The sequence below is a fragment of the Symphalangus syndactylus genome, chromosome X (genome assembly GCF_028878055.3).
Source record: "Symphalangus syndactylus isolate Jambi chromosome X, NHGRI_mSymSyn1-v2.1_pri, whole genome shotgun sequence".
Classification (NCBI taxonomy): domain Eukaryota; kingdom Metazoa; phylum Chordata; class Mammalia; order Primates; family Hylobatidae; genus Symphalangus; species Symphalangus syndactylus.
Genome location: NC_072447.2, coordinates 21,135,172 through 21,158,051, shown reverse-complemented (window position 1 = coordinate 21,158,051; position 22,880 = coordinate 21,135,172). Strand labels below are relative to the sequence as shown.

General features: G+C 42.9%; 1 protein-coding gene across 3 annotated transcripts in view; it reads left to right on the top strand.

Annotated features, from left to right (window-relative positions):
* Window positions 1–15,110, top strand: part of PUDP (pseudouridine 5'-phosphatase) — an 86,264-nt gene extending 71,154 nt beyond the window's left edge. For all 3 annotated transcript variants that reach the window (XM_055269318.2, XM_055269319.2, XM_055269317.2), the window contains one exon: window positions 13,558–15,110. In XM_055269318.2, the coding sequence (XP_055125293.1) occupies window positions 13,558–13,734 (177 nt within the window). In that variant the 3' untranslated portion in view covers window positions 13,735–15,110. The remainder of the gene's footprint in view (window positions 1–13,557) is intronic.
* The last annotated feature ends 7,770 nt before the right edge of the window (window positions 15,111–22,880 follow it).

The window sequence follows — 22,880 nt, the reverse complement described above, 5'->3', positions numbered from 1 at the left end:
AATTAGAGGCATGAGGCCCTTCTGCACTCTGTCAAATGCAGAGAAGTGAAGAAATAATTTCACTAAATGCTAGAGAAAAACAGCAAATCTCAGAACAGAATGAACTTCTGTCCTCTCATAATCACTCTTCATATGTCTTGCCTTCAGATATCTTCTTTATGCTTGACCGGAGAAATTCCAGGATGGCACTGTGCCCTGTGCTTTGTGTGGAGAAAATACTAATGGATGAATCCCTGGTCCACTATTTCCCTTTTAAAGGCAGATACTTGTATAACAATGGAAAATGTAACAAGGCTTCATTTAATCAGCACTGCATGTGTGTGTGCACATGCATGTGCGCACGTGTGTGTGTGTTTGTGTGTGTGTGATTAATATGTGTTATGGAAAAAGCTCGTGTCTCTGGAAATACTTCCCAGCAAAAAACATCTAATAGCTTAATCTTTATAGCAGTGCTGGTTTTGGCCCTTTAACTTCCCCGAAGTTGTAAACCAAAAAGTTGCAGTCTCCATATATGTTTTATTGCATCCTCTAAAACAGGAGTCCCCAATCCACTGGCCACGGACCAGTACTCCATGGCCCGTTAGGAAGCAGGACGCACAGCAGAAAGTGAACGGTGAGTGAGCCAGCATTACCAGCTGAGCTCCACCTCCTGTCTGATCAGAGGCCGCATTAGATTCTCACAGGAGCCTGAACCCTAGTGTGAACTGTACATGCAGGGGATCTGAGTTGTGTGCTCCGTATGAGAATCTAATGCCTGATGATCTGAGGTGGAACAGTTTCATCCCCAAACCAGCCCCTTTCACCCCCCACTGATCTAGGAAAAATTGTCATCTATGAAACCAGTTCCTGGTGCCAAAATGCTGGGGACCACTGCTCTAAAACATGTATTTTTTTATTTCTGGACTGTCACTCAAATGCCTCAAAAAATCCATGCCTCGTAGTTCCTTGAAACACTTTTTAAAAGAACTAGTAGCCACTATCAGTACTAATGCCACTACCCTACTCGGGGCATTTCATTAGGTTGGCTGGTGACCAGCTGTGCATTTTTCATAATGATACTGTGTTCACTGAGTGTTTTTGATAGCGAGGTTTCAGACAACTAGCCAGTAAAAATATAGTCTAGTCACTATTCCCCCATACACTAGTGCATCAAGTTCATTGATCCTGCATTACCAGTTGTCTTTTACAATTGTGTCAATTTTCAAAATATCTTTTAGCTTTTAACTAGTAATTATTACTAATAATTATTGGATGTTTTGGGCTAAAACCTTGCTAAATGTTTAGTATCTCATTTAATGCAGTACCACAGATTATTGGCAAATTTGGGCATTGTTTCTCTTCACTGCGATTGGAGGAGAATGGTATATTGAATACGGAGAACATGTGACCCATAAGTAGCACTAGTGCTGTTTGTATGTATGGCTCCCCACCTTGCATTGCGTAACATTGCTGTAGTTGAGGAATCCACTTTTTAAAAGTGTTTGGCCTGGGCTAATTTGCAATAAAGCCCGTGAACTCTCCCACCCCTGGACATGGTGTACCTTCCTTGTACCTTCCTCACCCGATCTGGCCTCCACAATGCTTGTGTACACATTCTCAGACTTGCCCTCACCCAAACTAGAATAGTGAGAATAACCAGTGAATTCAGCCTCGTTATGTTTGGGGATTTATGCGAGGATCAAGGTGGCATTTCAGATTGTTGTGAAACAGATGAATCAGTCAGGAAATAATACCGGGGTAGCTGTCTTGCCAGTGGAGAGGGGGACATAAACCCCAAGGCTCTGGTTTACTTCCAACACTAAGGTGAATCCTACTCCAATCAAATATTAACATGTAAAACTCGAACCAAGTCTCCTTCTGGTGATAGGACCTAAACGAGCTGCGCTAACTCTCCCCTTAAGAACAATGAGAAAAACTGGACAAAAACTCGAAAGCATCTTTTTGAAGGGATCTGATTACCCAGCAGGTAGGGAACAGTGGGACCCTTTACCCCTAGAGCTGTCCCCAGAAGAAGTGGCTAATGAGAATGAGAAGTTTTTTTTGTTTTTTGTTTGTTTGTTTTTGTGTGTTTGGGGGCAGGGGGGCTGAGATGGGAGAATCACTTGAACCCAGGAGGCGGAGGTTGCAGTGAGCTGAGATCACGTCTCTTACATAGGACCTAGTTTGAAAAGGAAGGGATATTTTAAGTCTTTTAAGATAATGTTAACTATTTTTCTTTCTTTAGCTCTATTTCTGTGTGTAGCTGTTTTACTACACCAGAATTCAGCAAATGATAGTTTCTTAAGAGTTAGTTGCTATGTGGAAATTGAAGCCCTATCAGTAACCTTTTCCTCCTCGTGTATCTTCAAATCTATTACCGAGCCTTAAACTTTGAATGGATCTTGTATCCATGCATGATTTTTGTAACATCATGCATTTGTTCGTTCAGAAAATACTGGGTAGCTGAAAAATTAGATCTCCAAAATGTTGACTCATTTCATTATAATAATAACAAAAACCCACATCTGTTCATGTCGCCATCAGTCTCATCAGGTAAGTCTCAATTCTGGCAAGTTGTCAAGCTTGTGGTGGTAGATGCACGATTTCCAAAATTCTCAATTTCTCTAGAAAACTCAGACTTTATTTTTGTCAACCCACTCAGTTATTTCCCTTGAATTGGCCCTCTTTCGAGAAGATTTTCTAGAAAAGTTCTGCCAGATGCCCAAATCTTAGTAATCATCACTCACTGCCTGTCAGTCATTCCTTCAAATAAACATGAGGCTCCAGGAAAGAAAAACCATGATGAAGTGGGGATCTTGCTGCAGTGCGAGCAGGGGGAGCACGTGGTTTCCTTGGAGACCAGGGGCTCACCTCCCCATGTGGCACACGCGCTTTAGGGGCCTTTTCATCATCTCACGGCATCTTAAAAAAACAGCCAACTCGAAGGCTGAGGCTTCATAAAAGTAGAGTGTGTACCACTCAGCGCAGGTATTCCCAGGTGGAGCCGCGCTTTAATCCTCTTGCCGGAGTGCCTGCTGTGGGGCGGAGCGCCGCGCTTGCCAGCAGAGCTCGGCTTCTGGCCCTCCTGCATGCGCGGGCCCCAGCTGTGTGGGCTGTTTTTCCTGCCGACATTGCATTTGTACTGTAGATACCACTGTCAACACAGTATAGAAAGGTTACCGGTGCTTTAGTATTACTGTGGGTGTAGATTTGACTGTGTGGGCCCCCTGAACGTGCCTCAAGGACTCCCACACTGAAAACAGCAGGCTTGGAGAATGAGAACAGCAAAGGAGCCTCCGTTATGAGCGGAATTTTCTGGGGAGTCCGCGGAAGGGACAGTGCGGGCATCAATACCTATGAATGTTATGCCGGCAGGCCTCAGGAAGTCTCCCCGCGGAGCCGGACCTGGTATGGGAATCGCGAGACCTGGTAACTAAGCAGTGGCACAGCTGTGCGTCCATGCTCAGGGTGACCTTTGGCAGAATGGTGCCACCAGAGTTGCTTCCCTCTGGCCTCCTTAGAAGGTTGCGTTTCTTCAGCAAAAGCAGATTCGCAGTTCATTTAGCAAGGTCATTGGAAAATGGGCTCCAGCCTCCCAGGCGGCCAGGCGAGGATTTAGGAGCTGGCCTGGAACTGCCCAAAGGCCGGCGCCCAAGGGATCAGGCAGGGTGTGTGTGCTTTGATGAAATGACAGCCAGATAGCGGGGGAAGTGGGGTCATTTTGTGAGATGAGCGTTGCACAGCAACAGGGACCCTTGTTGAACCGTAAGTGGACAAGGCTGCTCCCTTCAGTGTTTGATTCTGCAGAATGTCAGCCTCCAGAGACCAATGCCACGTGCTGTGAGGGGTATGGTGTTATTCACACATTTATCTTTTCCTAAGAAGTTTGCACTAGCAGAACAGCATCTTTGATTCTGTTGAAAAGAAAAAAATAAATGAGGGAGGGACTAGTTTTCTTGAAAACATCCAACCATTAAATTGCTCACTGAATAAGTACATTTTTATTTTAATGCCCTAGCTTATTCAAAGGTTAAGAAAATACGTTTTCTGTAGAAAAGAAGACATGTTCTGTGGCTCATCCAGAGTATTATTTGAGCTGCGTGTCTATAGTTTAATCACATACTGTTGGAGGTCTTCCTGGGAGATGCTGGAGGCCCAGGAGTCAGGGGGCTCTGTGTGCCGTTCTCCAAACACAGCTCTCTAGAAAGAAGGTTCCAGCATGACTCAGGAGAGGTTGGTGCAAACTGGGACCCTCTGGGCACCTCTCAGGGACACAGACTCTGTCCAGCTGGTTACGGAAGCACATCTCCCACCTGATTTATTCCTAAATAGGAGCGAGGAGGGGAGCAATCTTTCCCTTCACCCCTACATCTTCCTTTCCTCTTCCCCACCTCCCTGTATTAATACTGAGAAACCACACCTGAACAATGAAATGACTAGGAACTACTGTTTCTGGTTGTGTTCCCAAGTGGGAATATGGGCTGTTCACGACCTCGGAATGTAGAATGCCCTCATTATTTATTCAATAGACATCCAATAAATGCAGATCAACAGCTTGCCTATCTTTGATAGTTTTTAGCAGTGTGTTCTGGTTTTAATCTTTGTACTTGTCCCATGAGTGACCCCATGACCAGAGAGTGGGCTCTTCTATCTTGTAAGAGCCTTCTGTTCACGTTCTATTCTTTTTATGAGACGGAAGTGCCAGTGCATGTCCCAACATAAAGAGAAACGTTGAATACGTACTGTTTTTCTCTTATATATATGCTCAAAATCACGACTGTAGTAAACAGTCGTCATGATTATAGGATGAATTACACAGCCCTTCCTAGATTTTTGTAGTTGTCATTTAGAAGTGGACTACGCAATAGTTCATAGGCTTACGAATACATATCTAATAATATTAGCCGGGTGCAGTGGCTCACGCCTGAAATCCCAGCACTTAGCGAGGCCAAGGTAGCTTGATTGCTAGAGCCCAGGAGTTCAAGACTAGCCTGGGCAAAGGGCGAAACCCCATCTCTACAAAAACTACAAAAAGAAATTAGCCGGACATGGTGGTGCTTCCCTGTAGTCCCAGCTACTTGGGAGGCAGAGGTGGGAAGGTCACCTGAGCCTGGGGGTGTCAAGGCTGCAGTGAGCCGTGATTGCACCACTGCACCCAAGCCTGGGCGACAGAGTGAGACCCTGTCTCAAAAACAAAAAACAAACAATATTATACTTACAGTATTTAAAAAACCTAATTATCTGGTATTCCCATAGCTAATGGAATGAAAGGGGAGACGGTACCTCCTACACTCTCTTCTCCCCACATCAACTGGACAGGTGTGTGAACGCATTTCAAAGTCAAGTATGGTTAGTAATTACTTGATCTTTTTCCAGCCCCTTCAGATAAGCTGAATTGAACACCCAAAAGTGATAGTAACATCATTTTCCTTTGCAATTACAAAGACCATTAACCCAACAGAATCTCCATGCTGTACCTGTTTGTGATGTTTTTATTCCATTTTGTTCAGTATGACTCCTGATAAATGGATTACTACGCAATTAATTTTTTCTCATTCTTTGGATTCATACACCCAGACACATATATCAAGCAAACTGTAAATTGCTAAAATGACAGGCCAGCAGTGACTACTTATTATCACGTGTGTAACATCTCTTGAGGGCTGCTTTGTAATTCATTTGTATGGTGGTGTTGTACCAGTGTAACTGCTAAGTGGTTTCTCTGGTTCCGTCTGCATTTGTACATGAAGTTGTGCAATCTCCACATACCAGCAGTTTCAAAGAATGACAATTTGCATGAGGCCATCTTAATAGCAGGTAGCATGTAACCAACCGATCTGAATTAAGCCACCATTGTGGAATAAAACATTTGACACTAAGCCAGGTATTTCAGTGGATGAGTTGTATTTTGGATTTCCAAAAAAAAAAATTAAGCAGTCATGCTTTTGAATAATCTTACTAGACATAAACAGTACTGCTAGGGTAGGGGGGCACTGCCTTTAACAATGGTCAGAGTTTCTTGGTAAATCAGTGGTTTTGCTTCTTTGATGTTTCTAAAACACTGATATGACCAGTTGCCCTGCTCTGACCTCATCTCACCCTCCCCAGCTTCCCTCCCCACCCACCTCGTAAAGCACAGACCTCTCAGCCTGACCCCTTGCTCCCTACCTCACTCACTACTTCTGGTTTCCTTCTGGGGCCTTGTCTTCTGCCTGCCCCCAGTACAATGTTTATTTTTCTGCATGTCCATCTCATCCCGACAAGCCTCTCCACACTGGAGTGCAGCCAGTAACTGTCTCTGCCAAGCTCTTCCCTCTGCCTGCATTTCTCACCCCACACACACCTTCCATTTCCCAGTGGCTACATACATCATGTGCGATTATGCCTGTCTTTCATGACCTGCCTCTGACCAGACATCCCTAAGTCATCTTCCCTAAACCCACTCCTTCAAATCCACCTTCCAAATCCTGGTGAATGGACTGCTGTTCCTGCTCCAGAGGACTGTGTGCCTCAAACAGGGCTCCCCACAGCGGGCTTGTATTAGCAGGGATTCCCCAGTGCATGTTTCCTGCCTTGGAGACCATGAACTCCAGGGAGGCCAGAGAGCTGTCTGCTCTGCTTTCTGTCTTCTGCCTGCCCAAGACAGTACTTTATGTAGGTGTTAATTTCCTAAAAATATGTCTAACATGCTTCAATTGCTGATAGCTATTGATTAAAGCCCAGCTTCTAATATAAATAAGCATTTCTGATGAATCTCACAAAAAAACAGGAAGAAACAAATGCCATTAATTTGCAGTTTATCAATATACTGACTAGTAATTGAGATATTTAGTGGCCTAGTCACTAGAATATAAGGTGCTAGTCCCAGTCCCAACACGAGTTGAGTAATTTTAAACTTCATAGTGAATTTTTTGTAACGTCTACAGAATGGATCACCATTATCATAATAATAGCTGATAGCGATGGAGCATGTCCCATCTGCCAACCACTGGATATCATTGATTCATTCATTTATAAAATTTGAAGTTGGTGGGAGGGCATATTTAAAGACTACTACCTGGAATAGTGTTATCTGTCAGAGATTCATTTGTTTGTTCTCCACATTCTTCAATGTATGAATTATTCCATGCAATTGAACAGCTCCCTAAGTACGTCATAGTTATAAAATGTTGTGTGTTGACTTTGGAAGGTTACAGTTCATTTGTGATCTTCCACGCAGTGGGGTGGGGGTGGGGTGATTCTTCTCTGTAGTGAAAGTGTTTTTCTCTGAAATCTTCAGCTACTTCCCCACTCTGTGAAGCCTTCTTCTCCTGGGTCAGTGGGACCCTTCCTTGAGAGTGGTTTCAGTAGGTTCCCCAAAAACTGTTCAACTGAGTAAAATTGAATAGTCCATGCATTTTGTCCCAAGGTATAAAAATTGGCTTTGGGGAGGTGAAAATGAAACCTTACTTTTTTTTAATGTATCAAGCACCAATACACATACAGAAAAATATAGTGCATCTGTGTTATTATAACATGTTATGGGGATAGACTGTTGGGGGAAAATAACTGTAAAAGCTTTTTTGGGGTGGTCATGAATGAAATGGTTGAAAAACACTGAGTTAGTCATACACAGTATCACACAAGTACTGTGTCAGTAGCACCAGTAATTTCCACCCTCAGGCTAGGCCCCACATCCAGCAAATTCTCACTCTTCTCTAGCCCCCACAGCCAGGTCAGTCTTCTAGCCCAGGCTCCATCGGCATCTCAGGTTAGAGAAAGGAAGGCAAGATGCCTCCCACCTCTGTTTTCCAGGATTGAGAATATGCTCACGCCCCTCTCTATCTAAAGGAAAGGAGAGAGGGATGGACCAGGCCCTGTGTTGCCCTCACAGGTGCCCCAGGTGCCATTTTGTCATGAGCAGTCAGCAGAGCCCATTGCTGAGGGGCCTAGGGAGGGTGCCCTCAAAGAGCTGGTCCCTTCAGTTCTGAATTAAGCAGTAGCCTCAATGCCATGTAAGCAACCATTCCTGCAAGAGGATAGGCATTTAAGGTGAAATCTGCCTCAACTGTCATTATTTTACAGGTAAGATTCAGAATAGTTCAAGAAAACAAGGCAAATGAATTGCATTTGCATTGACGTGAGTCATGCCACATTCGGCTACTCTTTGTGAAAACTTCCTCAAACTAGATTCCTCTGAGTGCTGCTTTGCAGGACCTTCATTGATTTGCTCTGAAGATAGGTGTCCATGCCTGAGAGGCCTCAGTGAAGTTTCAACTACAGAGTTATCCATGGCAGCACTTCTGGAAACATTTCTGTGCTAATTGTACATGGCAGGTCCCCAGTTCCTCATTTAATGGGAGGAATCTTCTTTTTCTGGAAAATTTCTCTGGACTGCTGTGTCGCAGAACATTCTAGAAACCCCTTACCCCATGAACATTCTAATACTAGACAATTTAGAATTGAACGTTAATATGGGCATGGGAGGCCAGTGAAAACAACATAAGCCTCACCTGGTACTGCAACACATCTTTATTTTGGAAACACTGACTTTGCAACCACAGCTATAAACACCGGCTTTTATTTCAGGAGTCAGCAGTTAATATATTTGCAAGAAGGAGAATTGAGGGCATCCCTGTGAAAACCAAAAAATAAATCCATCCTGAAGGGCATTGGCTTTGTAGGCCTCTCATCCCCTGTTGAGTAGGTTGCTGGGCCATGCACAACAGGTGTCAGGATGGAAAGGACCGAGGAGAGGACCGAAGAGAGGCCTCTGCATTGCCGGCTGCCACACGTGCTCACCACACAGACAGCTCATTGGCTCATCCACCAGCTCATTTAATCACGAAGTCTTTTAACCCCCTCCAGGTCCAATGAATTCCTTAGGCTTTTTTCTCTGTGTTTATCAGTTCCCGTTGTAAATGGCAGCTTCTTCTACACGGCACATTTGGAGATGACATGGAAAAATCACTCACACAGGCCAGCAAAGGCACTCTCTTTATGCCATGATAATCCTGTTTGGGGAAGCGCCCTCCGTAGCTTCTCTCAAAAGCAGGCAAAACATCACTGTGCTTTTGCTGTCCTGACAATGTGTGGAGTCATGTTATACAGCAAGCATACCACAAGCAAGTCTCATCTAAGGCACCTAAATGTGGTTTTTCCATAACGAAAGTGCTGTTGAAAATAAATACAACTTGCTGCTCTACAGGTTAGAGCATTTTAATCCTGTACCTGGCTAATCTTCCCGAGTCTGTCTGAAGTCATAGTGTTCCCTCTAAACACAAAAAACTGATAGGGGCCTCCCGTCACACTTGCGGATCATGAGTCTCATGCAGAAGGCTATGGAAAATGAATTGATTTCACATGTTTTACTCAGAGGACGTGGAAAAAGAAAATGATTCTAGTGACCATCTAGAAACTTGCGGTTTGTTTTTGACTCTAAGACAGTCAGCACCTTTCAGGGCCTTGCTGGGTTTTTACTGGTTTCTGACAGATTGGTGGACACGGCATCTGTACCATTAAAAAAGGAAATCAGGAAGGTTTTTTGAGCTGTCTTGAAGTCTTTTGCTCACCACTTAATTTACATGCATACACTTTAATATGCATGCTAAGAGTGCCTGTAATGTACTTTTATTGAATAAAATGACACAGAGAGAATTCATTAGGAAGCTTTCCTGCCCACCCCCCAACCAAGTTGTTAAATAACTTTTTCAAAGGCTGTTCTCTATAGGAGAAGGAATCAATTTAGGGGTGTAGTTCATTCATTTACCTAGCTTGTAACTCTAAAGGGTTTTGTTATAAACATGTTTATATCAATAATGGTTTTATAGTTTGATTTTCAGAGCACTATCGATTCAATAAAACAGTAGCTCTGCGGTGCACAAGGGATACTGACCTCCACCTCAGCACTATTACTTAGAGGAATGCAGCACCATATGTAGCTTACTAGTAGGTAGGTGGGTGTTTGGATGAAGGAAGGGAAAGCAGGAGGAAGGGAGGGATGGATAGACTGATAAATAGGGATGGATGGACAGATGGATGGATTGATGAATAATATAAACAAAAGTACTAATTAATAACAAAATACACGCATACCTCAGCAGTCATTTTGACAGCAGTACTTTAAAGTTTCATGTTTAAATAAACATCTAATAGTGTATATGTATCCAACATGACAACATTGTAGTACTTATTTACAGATCATTATCTGACAAGGAACATGAAGTCAAACAGAACTTAAACCTTAGATATGAGCGCTGCCAATCAAAATTAAAAACAAAGTTTAAGGCCCCCTTGAAGTTTTGATGTCTCACCATGTGAAAATTGAACTTCATATTACAAAATTAATGCATAGGAAAAAACCTCCTAGGAAAAAGCCTGGTTTTGGTGATGAGATTCAGATCATACATGGTTTTATAATTGATGAATAGTTGTGAGCAGCTGCTGTACTGTCTGTGCTTCCATGTAATTCCAGGACCGCTTCTGGGAGCCCTGAAAGTACCCTTCAGTGACTGCCTTCCAAATGTGTTTCACTAAGCAAAAGAGAAAGCTTTATTCCTTAGAGATGATATAGTAATATTTGGAAAGCTCACTAGTTCCAATGAAGCACATAATTTAAAACAGACACATTATAGTTTAAAAGGTAAAATCGGTTACGAAATGTGATCCCAAGTAGGCACAGGCAGCACTCTGCTTGCGGCCCGGAGGAGGTCCCAGTGTGCGGGATTGGAAAGGGGCTGGCTCTTTCCCTGCTGTGACTGTTCTGTCTGCTTCCTGATGGGACGTGCTGTTGATCCCAGCTGCTGAGAAGAAATGGTGGGCAAGTGCCACGGAGACGGGGATTTGCAGCAGGGAGGAGCCAAAGGTGGAAGCATCACCAGGAAGTGAGAGCTGGGGAGGAACATGAGAGAATCACAAGCCGCGGGCCCTTCTCCTTCCCTCTTAAAAACCTAACCTAGCTCCTGACACTGCCTCCTACTGTGTTCCCTTCCTGCCCAAACTGTACCTAGAGCTCCATCCATAGACCTCTTCTGCTCACCGCACAGAAATGCCGGGGCTGCCGGGGTCCCTTCTCAGTGCTCCTCCTTCTGTCTAATCAGCTGTTCTCTGCTCTGATGACACCTGACTGCACCTCCAGCTCACAGCCACGGCGCATGGAGACCCCGAGCCTTCTACTTGGGTGTCCCACGATGGCCTCAAATCCAACTTGTCACAAAAGCTACCTCTCCTTCCTGCCACCAAAATGGCGGCCCCAAGACCCACCACATCAGAAACGTGAGAATCAGCTTCTCCATCAGGCTTAGCATCCCGGGTATCATCCAGCTCCCTATTGTTTCTCAGGTTTTCCTCTAATCCCATCCATTTTTATTCATTGCCCTTGTGTTTGGACTGTTTCCCTCCCCCAATTCAGATGCTGAAATCCTCACCCCCAGTGTAATGTGTTAGGAGGAGACAGGGAGCCAGAGACCACGCTGGCTCCCTGATCTCACACCGCCTGGCCCCAGACCTATGGGAAATCCCTGTCTGGGGTTTAAGCCACCCAGTCTGTGGTATTTCCTTACAGTAACCTGAAGGGACTAAGACACCCTGCTGCTGTCAGACAAAGATACTCTTACGTGCAACTTACTAGTTATAAAATGGAACTTTTAAGCTATATGATATTTGTTTTTAAGAAATTAAAGTACAAGGACTTTTTAAGTCCCCTGAACAGAGACCATCCCCAGGTCGCTGCTGCACTTCAACATCATTGGAGAAGTCAGTTCATCACCTCCAAGTGATAAGCCGCCAAGGTGCTTCACCTCCCTTGTAGCTGGGAATGTTATGCTCCCTAAATTAAATCCCTCAAGCTACAGTTTAATTAAGCTCATCTCCTCGCCTGGAGATGGAAATCAGATATATTTTAGCCTTCAGCTGGGTAGAGTGAAAAGAACATTGGATTCTGCAGATCTGGATTCTATTCAAGAGTTCTGTCTTCCGCGTGACTGCATGACCTCGCGTGACTGCATGACCTCCAGCTTGCCTCTGAACTTCCCTTGCCCTAAGCAGAGGAGATGCTGCATTTGCTCTGTCTATTCCCTAGCGCTGACTTTCCATGGCCCCTTTGTGGCTCTTAAGTCCTGTACCAGGACACCTCCACCGTCTTGGCTAATTTAGCAGACGTTCATCAGTGGTCACGATTTGCCATGGCATCCTGGGAAGGTGTGTGAAAACTGGGCCCTGCCTAGTTACAGCCTATATGTAGGCGTCGGTACAAGCTGCGTCAAGAATATTCTTGACCAGATACTTCCTTGAAGTCGTGGAAGTCAGCCTTAGAAGGTCCACTAAATACACTACAAAGTGATCACGAAATTAATTAAAATCATATAGAATATGCATGCGTACACACACATCCATGTGCATGTCCTGACACAGAGATGATATGTGGGGTGAAGGAGGGAGATTTCAGGAGGCCACGGGCCTGCCAGGAGCATGTGCAGGTACCAGCGCCATCCCCTGGACCAAACCCCAGTTCTCCGGCTTCACTGAAGGTGCAGGAGCCCTGCTAGAAAAGAGAAGGGAGCTGTGGGCACTTCCACCTTCCCTGTCCCTGGTCACCACCTTCAAAGGAGCAACCCACCAAGTCCATGCAGAGAAAAGTCAGTCTGCCTCCACTCCCCACTTGCAGAGGCTGAAGTCCCTTGGCTTAGTCCCCAAAATCCATTATATATAATTCTTATGGCTTCCCATCCTCATAGCTTAGATTCCGCTTATAAGTGAGAGCGTACGATATTTGGATTTCCATTCCTGAGTTACTTAGAATAATGGCCTCCAGCTCCATCCATGTTGCTGCAAAAGACATTATTTCATTCCTTTTTATATCTGAGTAGTATTCCATGGTGTATATATGCCACATTTTCTTTATCCGCTCATTGGTGGATGGGCACTTAGGTTGGTTCCATATCTTTGCAGTTGCCAGTAGGAAACACCCCATTTTCAATGTGGGTGTCTGAATGAAGAGACCACAGGTTTTGGATGGTGGTGTGTCCGTAATCCCAATAATAAAGTGGATTTTCGCGATTATCCAAAAGAGAGCATGCATGCACACTACATTTTCGTGCTCATATTTGTCACGTCACACTAGCACACACAGGAACTGAATTTTTAACTTAAAAGATTCTAACCATTTAATTTTCAAACCACAGTACATAAAACAGGAGCAGCTCTGAAGTGGTTTTATATTTTAAGAGCATGATTTTTAGTTTTGCAATTGCCTCTCACACTCTGAATGTTCAACTATTGATTGAACAGATTGTTATGATCCCAATAAAATAAAGTTTTAAGCTGAGAAGCTTGCCTCACCACACAGCTGCGCTCCATTTCAACAATGCTTTGGCTGCAACAGAAACCTCTCCCCTTTAAAGGAGCTACGGCGGGGAGACCTCGGGAGCCAGTAAGAAACAGCATGCTGTCCTCACCACAATCTCTACTCTGGGGAGCCCCCACTGTAATTCTGTCTCTTTCTGCACAGTTGCAGAGCCAATGGTGACGACGATAATAAACACTTCATCCACATGTCTGGTTCCATGAAAGGCCATCTCGACTTTCTTTTTCTTCCTACAGTGCCTTGTCTTTGAAGATGCTCCCAACGGGGTGGAGGCGGCCCTGGCAGCTGGGATGCAGGTGGTCATGGTTCCTGACAGAAACTTGAGCCGAGACCTGACGACAAAGGCCACCCTGGTGCTGAATTCCCTGCAGGACTTCCAGCCCGAGCTGTTTGGTTTGCCCCCCTATGAGTGAGAGGGAGGGCCTCAGTCTTCCGCCCCCAGCGCACTCTCATGGTCCACACTGCTGGGGGAAGGGGAAAGGAAATCAGCAACTCTTCAATCCCAACCTGCATCATGATTTTAGCCTCCTGAGATTGGAGTTTCCATCCCATGTTGGTTTGTCCCAGTCTAACGTGTCGATAAAATGTGACTTGACGGTTGAGACAAAAAATACAGTAGAGACAGAAACGAAGCCCAGAACAAAGATGAAACTTGAATTACCATCTCGGAAATCAAGCTGATGGAGTATGTGATAAAGTGAATGTACACGTATACACACACGCACCTCCATGTATACACGTGTGTATCAGTTTGGTAATATGCAGGTAGGCATTACATGCATATGTATGTAGATGTATGCATGCATGTATATGTAAAATATATACTTTTCCAAGACAAAATGGCACATCACTTCTCTCTTATTCTAGTTTTTCTGAACACTGGCTGGGAAATGTAAACTGTGTATGCATATAAGTATATGCGTTATGTATGCATATGTATGTAGATATGTTTATATCTGTCATCTGCATCAGTCTCCTCAGTGTTGATGTCAACATGCAATGACAACTGATAAAGCGAGATGGTAGTTCTGCCTGGTTTGCAGTCTGAGCGGGAAAGTCCTGTTTTTGGTGAGCACTCCTTGTTAGCTAACATTTAAATTCTTTTTGTGACCTCAGAATGTCTCTGGATCTTTCCTCATTGACTGACTGAGCCACATCATCCATAGTTTATTGTTAGTGTGAACACAACTGTAACATTTACCTGATATCTACATCCTTACCTACATTGGAGAATGTTTTCTACCTCAGAACAACCATTCGCCTCCTTTAAGAACACCATTGGGCTACGCTTTTTGGATAGAAATAGAATTTGATTTAAGAATGTATGCTTGGTGAGTCTGAGTGCCCAGGAACACTTCTGGAATAATTATCAGACATTGAACTTCTGTGATTAATCGCTTTTATAGATTTACTCAGTCTTTAAAATTCGTCTATGATTTGCCAGAGAAAAACGGTGGTAGCCATGGAAATCGAGAGTGAAGGAGAACTGCTCCGTTGTGGCTCAGCCCTTCCTAGTGGCCTCTGCCCTTTGATGTCCTTGAGCTACTCTTCAGCTCTGGAAGTTGTGGACAAACCGTAGGAATGCATGTGTGCGTGTGGTGGAGTGATTGTCTGTGAATGACAGGCCCTGGCGATTGATTGATGTTGCATCAATTTAGCAAATTCATTTCCTCATTCTTGATGGCCTGAATATATGTCTGCACTTTTAATGCTCCTCTTAACCAGTTGTAACGTCTTACCATTTCCCTAACAAATTGAATTAGTTTAATAAAATCTTTTGACACATGTTGATATTTGTATGAGAGTCATGATTTTACCTTTAAAAAAAGAACAGTCTTCCAAGAAATGTAAAATATATATGTGACTAATTAAATTTTTTAAAAATCCCAATTAGTACTCCAACTGTAAACGGATATTTATGTATTTTAAGTGAGCCGTCCTGCTCCTGCAGCAGTGAATAGAGGCTTTCAATGAAAGACTTACTTCTTTGATTTAGTATCTTCTCCTTCCAAAGTATTTATGTTGGTGTTTTCTAATCATTAAGCCATTTTGTATGAATAAGACAAATGGGTGTAATGCATATCTAAGTGATGTGCATCTATATCTGGGTGAATTTCCTACAGGGTAAATTTGATCTCATGTCCGTTACTGTTTTTTAACCAAAGCTGCAGCCAGATTCTTATATTTTTAGACAAAGGACACACACTGATGCTTGGCCAAAGCACATACGTTCTTTTTTATTCTTCCACATTAGTCAAATTGCTTCAATACATTTTAGTGATGTTACTCCATTGAATAGCTCATGGATTTCACAGAGATATGGTAATACAAATTTACACTAGAGTGATACATGCCAAGGAAGTTTAAAGAGTATACTTTCATAGCTCATTGAAAGTATGTCATATTACGGACACACAGTGATTAGTAGAGTGTATACAGGTGTGCTGTAACTAGCAGCTAATGTTTGCTTATATATTGTATGCCCCTAGGAAGGATATGTTATACTGCTGACATCATCCAAGAGATGGCACTATCAACGTCATCTTAATTTCACTTAAATGAAACATACACAACACTTAAGAACTTACTAATTACTACTTATTAGACTTTTTTCCACCTCATAAATCCTCAGATGGAGTTTGGTGATTTATATAAAAAAAAATCTGGACGACAACTATCTTACACTTGAAAGAATCGGCATTCTAAGTATTCCTTAGAATGATGCTGCTGTGCAACAGTAGTCAATGTCTAGACACTGCAGTTTATATTTCTTTGATTACATTTGGCAGTTATGCTAAATTTGGCACATTTTATATGGTGTTTCGAAATTTTAAAAAAAGTGCACACTAGAACAAGTTTTATAATGAAAAATAATGAGTTTTCACCTATCTGTAATAATGCCTCTGCAGAACATCGTTCTGTGGTCTACACTGTACTCTTCTGCTCCACAAGCAGTCGGCTAAAGCTCCTTGGTCTCACATGAGGCTCTTTGTCTCACAAGCAATCTCTAGAACTATTATCTTCTAAAAAGAGAAAATGAAGTGTTAAAGAGCAAGGGATATTAGTAGTATCATTTCAAAGTCTGTAGTATTCTCTGCTGGTTATTGTTGGTTGGAGAGACTTGCTTTACAAAGATGTTGGTGAGAATATTTGTTGACTGAGGAGTGCATGTTATCTCTGAAAGCAGATCTTCAGGATGGCTCAAAATATTCTGGTTCTTTGTGAGTCTCTTGAATAGATAATATTTTGTACACATAAGCACTGTTATTTTTTTCTCCTTCATTAGCCACACAATATTTCCATGGATTGTAACTGTTTTCATCAGAAAAACTGTTACCCAGATGGAATTAATTCAGGAAATACTCTTTACTTACATGACAGTCATTGCAGACGTACAAAACTGAATAAGAACATATCTTAGGGTATTTTGTCTGTTAAACTTTAGTCGTGACATGTTGGGGTTGGTTTCGAGATCTTTTTCCAGCACTATGGAAAACACAAGGGACAGAGAGAAGTGTTGGAATCCGCAGTGAGATCATTGTGTTACCTGTTCCGATTTAATTGCTCCTCAAATTAACTACATTTTTTTCTGTACATCTTTTGACCTAAGTTGTTTGTGAGGGATTAAGTCGTTGCCTCCCTTTCCTTGGTTCCCAACAGTATGGCAGGGGCTTCTCACAGAGCCATTTTGAAACTGTAAAACTATCACCCTCGTATTAAAGCGTTGGATATTCTTCATTGCAAAATGCCCATAATTTTCAAGTTCTACGTGAATTTCAACAACATGGTATATGAAATGAATTTTTTTCATGAAAATATTTTCAAATATTTGCCAAAATGTTAATAATTATTTCTCTAGGGGACAAAATGTATTTTAAAAACTACTTGAGAATTTTAATATTCCCTAATCTCTGAGCAAAGATGAAGGCTTGGGAAGCATGAAGTCGTATTCATTCACTGCTTATTTCAAAACCGTGTGAAAGGGATGGTGAATTCATCCTTCACATAGGCAAAGTCACTTAAAATGATATATTTTCAAAATTCACTTTAGGAAAGAATTGGCATGTATTCCATATTCAGAGTCAAAATAAACTGAGAATAAATAGATAAATATAAAGAATATCTATCTCTTTGTAAACCAACAGCTAATACTGTACATAGTGGTAAAATAGTCATTCCATTTAAAAGTCAGAAATGAACTGTCTTAGTCTTTTCCAGCTGCCATAACAAAATACCTCAGGCTAGAGTACTTAAACAACAGACATTTATTCTCTCACACTCCAGAAGCTGGAAGTCTGAGATCAAGGTGCGGGCAGGGCTGGTTCCTCCTCGGGCCTCTCTCCTTGTCTTGTAGACACTGTCTTCTTCCTGTGTCCTCACATGGTTGTCCTTCTGTGTATGTGTCTGTGTCCTCATCTCCTCTTCTTACAAGGACTTCAGTCCTATTGGATCAGAGTCCACTGTAATGACCTTGTTTAACCTTAATTACCTCCTTACAGGTCCTAGCTCCAAATACAGACACATTACGGTGGTTAATGAGCTTCAGTGTAGGAATTGGAGGGAGGTGGAGCAAATTGAGTTAATAATACAAACATAAAAGAATTTTCACTATCAATTTTAATTATCATTCTCCTAGAAACTCCAGTCAATGAATAATATCATTTATTGTTTACATATATGGATCCGATGATGGCAAATCATCTCAGTTGTTTGTCTGACAGTGTCTGTATTTGACTTTCTTTTCAAGGATGTTTTCACTGCATTTCACTGCATATTTAATTCCAGTTTAAGAGCAGTATTTTTTCATCTTTTAAATATGTAGCTTTCTTTTTACCTGACTCCTGTTTTCCATTGAAAAACCAGCTCTTGGTCCTGCAGTCACACATTTAAGGCAGTCTCTTTTTTTCTAGCTACCATTCAGGTTTTGCTCTTGATCTTTGGTCTGTTGAGGTGTGGCTTACTTTGTGTTGATCTTGTTTGGACTTTTTAGATTTCCCTGGGGCTTTGCTTTGTTTTATGTAGGGCTAAACCTCTCAGTCATTATCTCTTCAAATATGCCCAGGCTCATCTCTTAGGGTCACTTCCATACAACCAAACAGAAAAAGGCAAACTCCAAGCAGTCCATATAAGCAGGAAGTCATGCCCAGGCATGGGTTATGCCACCAGCCAAGAGGACAAGGGGAGTGGGGAGCTTGAATCTGAGCATATGCACCTGGAAAGAGTTAGACTGCAAGCTAGACCAGAAGCCTGGCATGCAGATACCAGCCAGGTGGAGACCAACCCCTCACTGCCAGGAATCAAGTATGTTAGTAGGGCAGAAATCCAGGAAACCCAGAGAACCAAAAGCCAGCGTGTATTAGTCTCTTTTCACACTGCTAAAAAGATACTCCTGAGACTGGGCAATTTATAAAGGAAAGAGGTTTAATTGACTCACAGCTTTGCGTGGCTGGGGAGGCCTCAGGAAACTTACAATCATGGCAGAAGGAGAAGCAAGTACCTTCTTCACAATTGGCAGGAGAGAGACTGAAAGAGCGAAGTGCCAGACTTAAAACCATTGGCTCTCGTGAGAACTCCCTCACTATCATGAGAACAGCATGGGGGAAACCATGAGAACAGCGTGGGGGAAACCACCCCCATGATCCAGTCACCTCCCACCAATCCCATGTGGGGATTACAGTTTGAGATGAGATTTGGGTGGGGACACAGAGCGAAACCACAGGGGATCTGCCAGAGGCCCGGGACAGAACACCCTGAAGGGTACCATTCCTTTACCACTGCTCAGGGGTGCATGCTGTTTGTCTCCCATGAAGGCAAAACCAAGAGTTGCTAAGCTCACCAACCAATAGAAAAGTGCTTACCTAGCAAAGAAAGGCACAGACAAGATAGTTGCTGAAATAGGGAAAACTCACAGGAAACAGTATAAAGTATTCTCATATGCTGATGATCATTTGAAAATCACAAAATAACTCAATTTCTGCACAAGTAGGTCATCTACCACTTGTCATTCTAATCCCACACTAGGCACTTTAAGAACATGTGCCCCTGGGCTTTTGCTACACTCTTTTCTTAACGTTGGTACCCACCTTGTGGTGACTGAGGGTACTCTTAATATCCCCAAATCTGAAGAAACTGAGGCACAGTTCGATTATTCACTTACGAAGTGCTGAAGCTCTGGATTAAACTTATAAGACATATCCACTTCGCACTCCAGAAAACTTCATCATTCCCAACATTATTGTCTTCAACCATTGGGAAAGAAATACTTTTCTTGGTAATTAGAGGAGAAAAGGTGTTTGGTGTTTCATTGTCACTTTCCTGGTGTAGACCAGATACTTGCGGGTCTTTCCTAGGGCCAGTGAGTCCTAATATGTTTGAACATCTACCCATGCTATTTAAAGCAGCACACCAAACACATTCCTGCTTCAACTGCAGTATCTGTTTCATCAAGAAGAGTATTTTCCTCAAACAAGTTTGAGGTGCCTACTACTTGGGGAAATACTAAGCCTTTGGTATGCTTCTGCTCATCTAGGCATGAGATGGCTCCCTCATTACTTTGGTCTTCAGTTTTCTGAATCTGCTTCTGGAAAACACTGCAAAATGTCATTTTTGAGAACTGCTGCTTTGCAAATACTTTTCATGCCTATATGATGTGCTGTTATTCTCTCTCATTTTCTTGCTAACATACAGTCATGTTTATGAAGCAAGTTATGAGCCAGTTAAGACTGGATCTGAGTCAGCTAGATTTGCATGCATTTTCAGCCACAGTACAGGTTCCTAAAAGTCATCACATGTCCAATCTCAAAGTTCTTATAGAATAGCATCTGATTATTATTAAGTAGATTTTTTAAGGCCTCTCAAGGATAAAGATCCGAGGTGTTACATCCATTGCTTTCCTCCCTCACACTGTTTTTGACTTTTAATTCTTCCCTTTCTCCACTTTAATTTCTAGTCTCCCACTGCTAATTCTCCATATGACCCATCCCCACCACTACCACCCTCAACAGCCACCAGTGAGAATTCTTACTACCTGAACTTCACTGTGACAAAAATCAGCCTTGGACCTGTGGGCTAACTTGTTCCAAGAGTCCTGATGAAGTTCTCAGATTCAGGCAAAGCTAGGTCTCCTGATACCCTGTCTTAGTCAGTTTTGCATTGCTATAAAGGAATACCTGAGTGAGGCTGGATAATTTATAAAGAAAATAGGTTTATTTGGCTCACAGTTCTGCAGGCTGTACAAGAAGCATTGCACTAGCATCTGCTTCTGGTGAGGCCTCAGGGAGCTTCCACTCATGGTGGAACGGGAAGGGGAGCTGCTGTGTGCACAGATGACATGGTGAGAGAAGCAGCAAGAGTAAGAGGAGAGGAAGGTGCCAGGCTCTTTCTAACAATCAGCTCTTGCAGGATTGAATAGAGAACCCATTCATTACCATGAGGGCAGCACCAAGCCATTCATGAGGGATCCGCCCCCATGACCCAAACACCCCCCTGTAAATCCCCATCTCCAACATTGGGGATCAAATTTCAACGTGGGGTTTGCATTTTCCTGCAAACTCATGTGCTGTGCACTCCCTCATGTCATCTACGAATGATCACCTGCCCCAGGACTTCCTTGAAGGAATAGCTCAAATCATATTCTAAGAGTTCTGGGGGTAAAAAAGCAAAAAACTAACTCTACTGACTCCCTTGTTTGTCTCCCAGTGTTTATGGAGGGTGACCGGTGTTCACAGCCCTCTGCCAGGCATCGCAGATACAGAAGTCAAGGAGATAGACATAGCCCTGCCCCCGTGGAACTTGTAATATAGTTAGGGAGACATATGAAACCACTGCTCACGTAAAGGTCTGATTGCCAATTATTACACAGGCTAGCAAGGGAAAGAACAGAGTTGATGACAGAACGGCTCTGGGCACCTAACTTAATTCGGGTCTTGTAAGGCCAAGGAGTGGGCCTCACTACAGAAATGGCGTGGAAGGTGAAATCAGGAAGCAGTAGAAGTCCAGTTTCTGAAAAGTTAGAACAGATTCATCATACAACCCAGCAATTCTACTCTTTGATGTCTAACCCCCCCCAAATGAAAACATATGTCCACCCAGAAACTTGCACATGCATGTTCACAGCAGCTCTATTGATAATAAAAGGAGGAAATGACAAGAAACTACCAGAAGAGAACAATGTGAAGGGCTGGGTGGAAGTTGGTTTTTCAATGAAATCTCACAAATTCCACTGTTTCTAGTACTTCTTACCAACACTTACATGTATTCGCCGTAATTAGCTCATGTGAAAAGGATCTTCCTATATTTCTAACAAGTGTAATTTGGAGAGTAGATGGATCTCAGGCGAGGACTTTGGAGCATGCCAAATGAATTAATGGACTCAGTCCATTTTCTAACTTAACATCACTCGCTTACTTAGCAATATGTGACATTGGTGAGAAGAACCAGCAGAGGACACAGGAAGTAGAAGATGAGCTCACATCTGTCCATGATTTATATTGCATTTCAGTTTATGTTGTCATTGGAGACTCAGTTTGTGAAGGTAAGCCAATCCTTGCTTTGAGGAAAATATACATCTTTAGGGGAAGGTGGGTCTTACTAGATGAAAAGATAATAAATGAAAAGAGGGAGAAGGGAATGCATGGTGGCCCCAAGAAGCCAGAGAAGACAATTACATGAACACGCACGTCAACCACCAAATGTTGTATAGGTCAAAAAAGAAAAGCAAAGGACTGGAGACCAAGCAGAAGGGCTCACACCCCTACCAGCTACTCAGGAAGATGAGGCCGGAGATCTTTTAGCCCAACAGTTTGAGACCAAACTGGGCAACACAGTGAGACTCCTGTCTCAAAAAAAAAAAAAAAAAAAAAAAAAAGACTGGGAAGTAGAAGCTGAGATGATATGAGGGTCACCTGTGGCTTGGACAGGATTAATGCGGGGACCATTTGATATCAGAGACAAACTGGAGAAGGTTGCACTGAAGAAGTGGAGATCATGAATGTAGAAAGCTTGAGAAGTTTTTCCAATCAGGAAAGCCAAGACATGGGGCTGTCACTACAGGGCAAAATGGAGCCTGCAAGGAGTCATGCAAAAGTATTTGTCTCTTTTGAAGTTTGGCGTGACATGAGGGATTCAAAGAGAGTTGACAGAGGAGGGGAAGCTTTTAAACTCCAGATGATGAAAGGGCTCAGAAAGGAATCTTAACTTTCTTCCAAAGGGGATGAGATGGACAGAGTTTAAATTTCCCTTTCAAAAAATGATGCCTTCGAGGGAACAATAAGAGGAGAGCAGGCTAAGAGGCCAGCCAGGTGGACGAAAAGCATGTTTTTTTCACTTAAATTTGTGTAGTCCTGCAAGTGTAAGACAGCCAGATAATTCCAGAGCTCCTGGGTCACCGTTCCCTCTATCTTCTCAGACCCCACTCAGCAGAAGAGATGTTTGTTTATGGCTCCGCCCAGGAAGCAACTGCAAGCTCCTATGACTTCAGCATCTGAAAAGTACTTCAGATCCAAACTCTCGCTTCCTGCCCTGAACGGAGCTCATCCCCACTCCCCTGTCACTCTGCATA